Here is a 4,872-nt window from a genome sequence, read left to right as displayed (position 1 = left end):
CCCACCGTACCTCCACGGGCGCCCCCGGCGCCGCCGGAGCCCCCAGACGGAGGGAAACGGTCCAACATCCTCCCATTCATACTGACAACATAAGACATAGACACCCAGGGCCGGGCCCTCCGAGTGGGGCCCCCACGTCCACGGCCCAGCCCCCCCGGGGAGACCCGGAGACGCCCAAGCGCTTTCTCCAGTTCTTTCGTCTCCTGTTCATCTCATTGATTCGTCTCCTCTTGCAGCTCTTTTTTCTGTGCGGCTTCCTTTTCCTTCTCGTTTTCCACCTCTCTCTTGAGTTCTGCACACTCTTGGTCTTGTGTGTCTTGTGTGCCAGAATGTTCTCCATCTAAATGCAGAAAAAAACAGAGGTGATCATTTTTGGCCCTAAAAGTGAAAGGGAAAACATCACCTTGACTCTATGTCATTGACAGCTACAAATCAAGCCAGAAATCTTGGTGTAATTATTGACTCAGACCTGAACTTCAACAGCCATCTAAAGTTTATCACTAAATCTGCCTATTACCACCTGAAAAACATTGCTAGAATTAAGGGGATTCTGTCTAAACAAGACACGGAAAAACTTATCCATGCACTCATTTTCAGTAGGTTGGATTATTGCAATGGCATCTTTACAAGCCTTAACAAGAAATCTATCAGGCAGCTGCAGCTGATCCAGAACGCTGAGAGTCCTTACAAACACCAGTAAACTGGACCACATTACACCGGTCATGAAATCAGTACACTGGCTTCCACTGAGTCAAAGGATAGAGTTTAAAATCTTACTGCTGGTCTACAAAGACCTGAATGGTCTTGGACCAAAATACATGGTTGATCTGTTAGTTCCTATGAAGCTCCCAGACCCCTGAGGTTCATCTGGATCTGGTTTGTTGTGGTTCCAGAACCAGAACCAAGCAAGGTGAGGCAGCGTTCAGTTATTCTGCTCCTCACCGGTAGAATAAACTTCCTGTAGACCTGAGGTCTGCTCCAACTGTAGATCCTTTAAATCAGGCCTAAAAACATTACTGTTTACTGAAGCGTACTCCTAAATTAAATACTTACCTGCTGGACTCTACTGCCCTTATTTTTTAACAACTTGTGCTTTTTATTATTTTACCTCTTTTCTTATCATTTTATTTCATTTTATTTGTTATTTAAGCGTACTCTCAAATTAAATACCTTTTGAAAACTGCGCAAAGTTATGGATAAGCCCTGAATGCAGGTTTTTTGACGTAGAATTGTCAAATTGATTTGATTTACCGCACGAATCGGCACAGATTTCTTTCTAATACTGTATTTGACCCGGTCTTTGTAAGTTTTGACCGCATAGAAACGTAATTCCCGTCTGTTGTGTGAAATAAGACCTGGAAACAGGCATTGTGGCATAGAATTGTCAAATTGGTTTAATTCACCGTACGAATTGTGACAGATTACTTTTGTAATAATGTATTTGACCCGGTCTTTGTACGTTTTGACCGTATAGAAACGTAATTCTTGCCATTTTAAGAATATGATGTGTACCTGCTGTACTCTACTGCCCTTACTTTTTAACAACTTGTGCTTTCTATTATTTTACCTCTTTTCTTATCATTTTATTTCATTTTATTTGTTATTTATGTTTTAATTGTGTCTTGCCACTTTTAATGTTGATGTAGAGCACTTTGAATTACGTTGTGTTGAATTGTGCTATACAAATAAACTTGCCTTGTCTGGCCTTGCCTTGTGTGCTGCCAAAGATTCGTGTCTTTTCCATCTCCAGTTCCTTCAGTACCATTTCCAGTTCTTTCCTGTAGTCTCTTGAGAACATTCTCTCTCTCAAGAGCCTCTTCTTCTCTTTCTGTACTTTTAGAGAATTTTCCTTTTCTTGTACCTTCATCGATCTTATCTGGGCCTTTTCCTCTTTCATCGTTCGCCACAGCAGTTGCAGGTCTTTACTTTTCTCCTGCAGATCAGCTTTTGCTGCTTGGAAAGCTTCTATTTCCATCTTATGTGTTTTCTTGTCCTCACACATTTGCCATCCTTGTCTTACCAAGTCATTTTTCTTATTTTTCACATACTCCATCTCCCTCTCGATTGCTTGTTTCATTTCTTCAGCCTGTCTTTTGACCTCTTCCACTTTCTTTTTCTCATTTTCCAGTTCATCTTTCTGTTTTTGGAGGTCTCTGTTCTTCTCAGTAACTTTCCTCATCTCTTCCTCCAAACCTTGCTGTTTCTCTTTGAGGATGTTCTCATCATTCTCTACTTTGGATGTCATCCCCCGATACTGCTTCTTACTTTCTTCCAGTATCCTTTTTTCATTTGCAACCTCTTCCTCCTTTTCCTTCAACAGCTGTTTTTCAGTTTTCAGTTGCGTTACAGCCTCCTTCAGCTTTAACCACGATCTTGCCTGTTTCATCTTTTCATCATGGTTAATCTCCATTTTGGACAGTTTTTTATTTGTCTCACGGAGGGCTTTGTTCTCCTCCTGCAGCTGCTGGACCTGCTCTTCCAGTTCAACAACTTTAAGGCCCAGATTCTTGTTGTTTCTCTTTGTCTGGCTGAGGGCCTTATTCTCCTCCTGCAGCTGCTGGACCTGCTTTTCCAGCTCAGTTCTTTGTGAGTACAGGTTCTGGTTTATCATCAAAAATATGCTCAATTCCTCCTCAAGCTCAACAACTTTAAGATGGAGCTTGTTGTTGTAGTCGGACAGGAAATCGTTTTCTGCTTTGCAGTCTTCTTCCTCCATTTGGAGTTGGCCGAGACCGTCCGAGACCTGGGATTGAGCGCTGTCGTTGGCAGAGCTCACAAATCCCGGTCTCGTTGTTGGACGTCCTCTAAAAGCCATTTCAACAACGTGCACAGAAGGAAGTGGATCAATTGTTCGTGAGAGGTTCTGAAGCGTTTTCTGTGGTGTTTTCTGAGTCTTAGACGTCGTTTTCACCAGAGAAGCGCGCGACAGGCAGCGTCTTGAAGGTACAAGATACTACAGATCAGTGCAGAGTTCCATGCTGGTATTTATAGGGACCGGATTCTAGAATGTTCGCCTTTGTGACCGCTGAACCTCCTTATGATGCAACACCCACCACTGAACAAACACAAGTTAGCTTTTAACAATAATCCATGAGATGAAGATGTCAATAAATGTGATTTGAACCTTTACAGATTTTAAAGATATTAAAAATGTAACACATGTTAAAAGCACCAAATGACATCTTTCACATGCAGACATGAGGCTCATAAACATGTCATTATAACGGAGGATTCACACACATGGACATTCTCTCTGAACTTGGAGGAATGTTTGATATTCACATTACTTTGATGGTGAAACTGGATTTATTTTCCTTTTATTTAGTGATTGATGACATCGATCAGAGTTTTACGCTGAAATACTGATCATATCTTTCACTGCTATTTACAGTAAATGTTTATGATGTTCAGACATGCAGGTTTAAATCAAACCAGACCAGACCCCCCAGTAACTCAGCAGACAATACTTGTGGTTTTTGCAGCACAATATTCCAGATGAGGCGTTTCTTGAGTGAAGTTTGTGACGTAACAGGATAGTTGACCCTCTGACATTCTCCCTCCAGAATCAGACATGAAGTGCTGCATCTCTCCATCAATCGTTTCAGGAGAATTTAGTCTTGTGTACAAATGTTTGTCAAACTTCTGGTAACACAGAGAGTTACAGTGAACTCCAGTGACTCCACAGCTCAGCGTCACACAAACATACATCCTGAATATGTTCCCGTATGGACAGTACTCGAGATGAGGTGGGATGATGGGGGATGGCATCCCCCCTGAAATAAAAACGGTCAAAATCATCCCCCCTGTAAAACTGCCATCCCCCCTTTCCATCCCTTATGTCATTTCATCAATGTATGTGGTTTTACTGCTATTTCAACATTTAGAGTCATCACCAGAAAAATAACACCAGAAAAATAACTTATTTGACAATTTTCACCTGTTTCAAGTAAATTTTCACTTGAAATAAGTAGAAAAATCTGCCAGTGGGACAAGATTTATCTTCTCATTACAAGCAAAAAAATCTTGTTCCACTGGCAGATTTTTCTACTTATTTCAAGTGAAAATCTACTTGAAACAGGTGAAAATTGTTGTTTTTTACAGTGATGAGTCTTGTTTTAAGTGTAATGAGATGTTTTTACTAAAATTAGACATTTTAACTAGAAATAGGACAAATATTCTTATTTTGAGTTTTTGCAGTGATCCATTTTACTTATCCTGTGAAGGACAGAGTCATATTGATAAGTTCAGAAAAGTGTTTTTTATTGTTGTGTTTTGATGTATTTGATGTAAGCCCAGTGGATATTTAAAGCTTACAGAAGGCTGCATTTAACTGCTGCTATGTCATTCCTGCAGTATTTCTGGTGTTTTGGTCACTGCTATTATTTGTAATATATTATATTATTTGTAATCAGCACAAATTATCTGTCCCCATATGATAAAATCCACCATCCCCCCTGATTTTTTTTTACAACTCGAGTACTGCATATGGATGTTGTTTCACTGTTGATATTTACTTGATTGTGGGGCTGATTTCATCAAATGAGTAGAGATTTATTTGTGTGTTTATTTGGATGACAAACAGGATATGAAACCTGTCATTGAGGGAAAAGTATTGATGGTGATTAATTAACCTGAGCATCGGTGAATACCGATTTTTGCGGACCACGAAGCCCAATGCATTATAAAGCTCATGATAAAACATATGAAGCGCAATAAAACAGTCAGGTCATTCAAACTCTAAGGTGACGTTGACTAGATTTTGGATGATGGTTGCTTGCAAGCACTACATAATTAGTCATCTAACGTTGTCTGAAGTTGCAACCCAGAAAACTGAAGGATTTTAAGCGTGCTTTATAGTGCGAAAAATACAGT

At 40.1% G+C, this 4,872-nt stretch overlaps 1 protein-coding gene across 1 annotated transcript; it reads right to left on the bottom strand.

Annotated features, from left to right (window-relative positions):
• Positions 1–212: 212 nt before the first annotated feature.
• On the bottom strand, positions 213–2,815 carry LOC133442512 (uncharacterized). The gene is made up of 2 exons (XM_061720520.1): positions 2,437–2,815; positions 213–340 (listed from the first exon to the last, which is right to left on the bottom strand). The coding sequence occupies exons 1-2, from the start codon at positions 2,813–2,815 to the stop codon at positions 213–215; spliced, it is 507 nt and encodes a 168-aa protein (XP_061576504.1).
• Between the last annotated feature and the right edge of the window lie 2,057 nt (positions 2,816–4,872).

This window comes from Cololabis saira, chromosome 4, assembly GCF_033807715.1.
Source record: "Cololabis saira isolate AMF1-May2022 chromosome 4, fColSai1.1, whole genome shotgun sequence".
NCBI classification, from domain to species: domain Eukaryota; kingdom Metazoa; phylum Chordata; class Actinopteri; order Beloniformes; family Belonidae; genus Cololabis; species Cololabis saira.
This window is presented reverse-complemented; position numbering and strand designations above follow the sequence as displayed.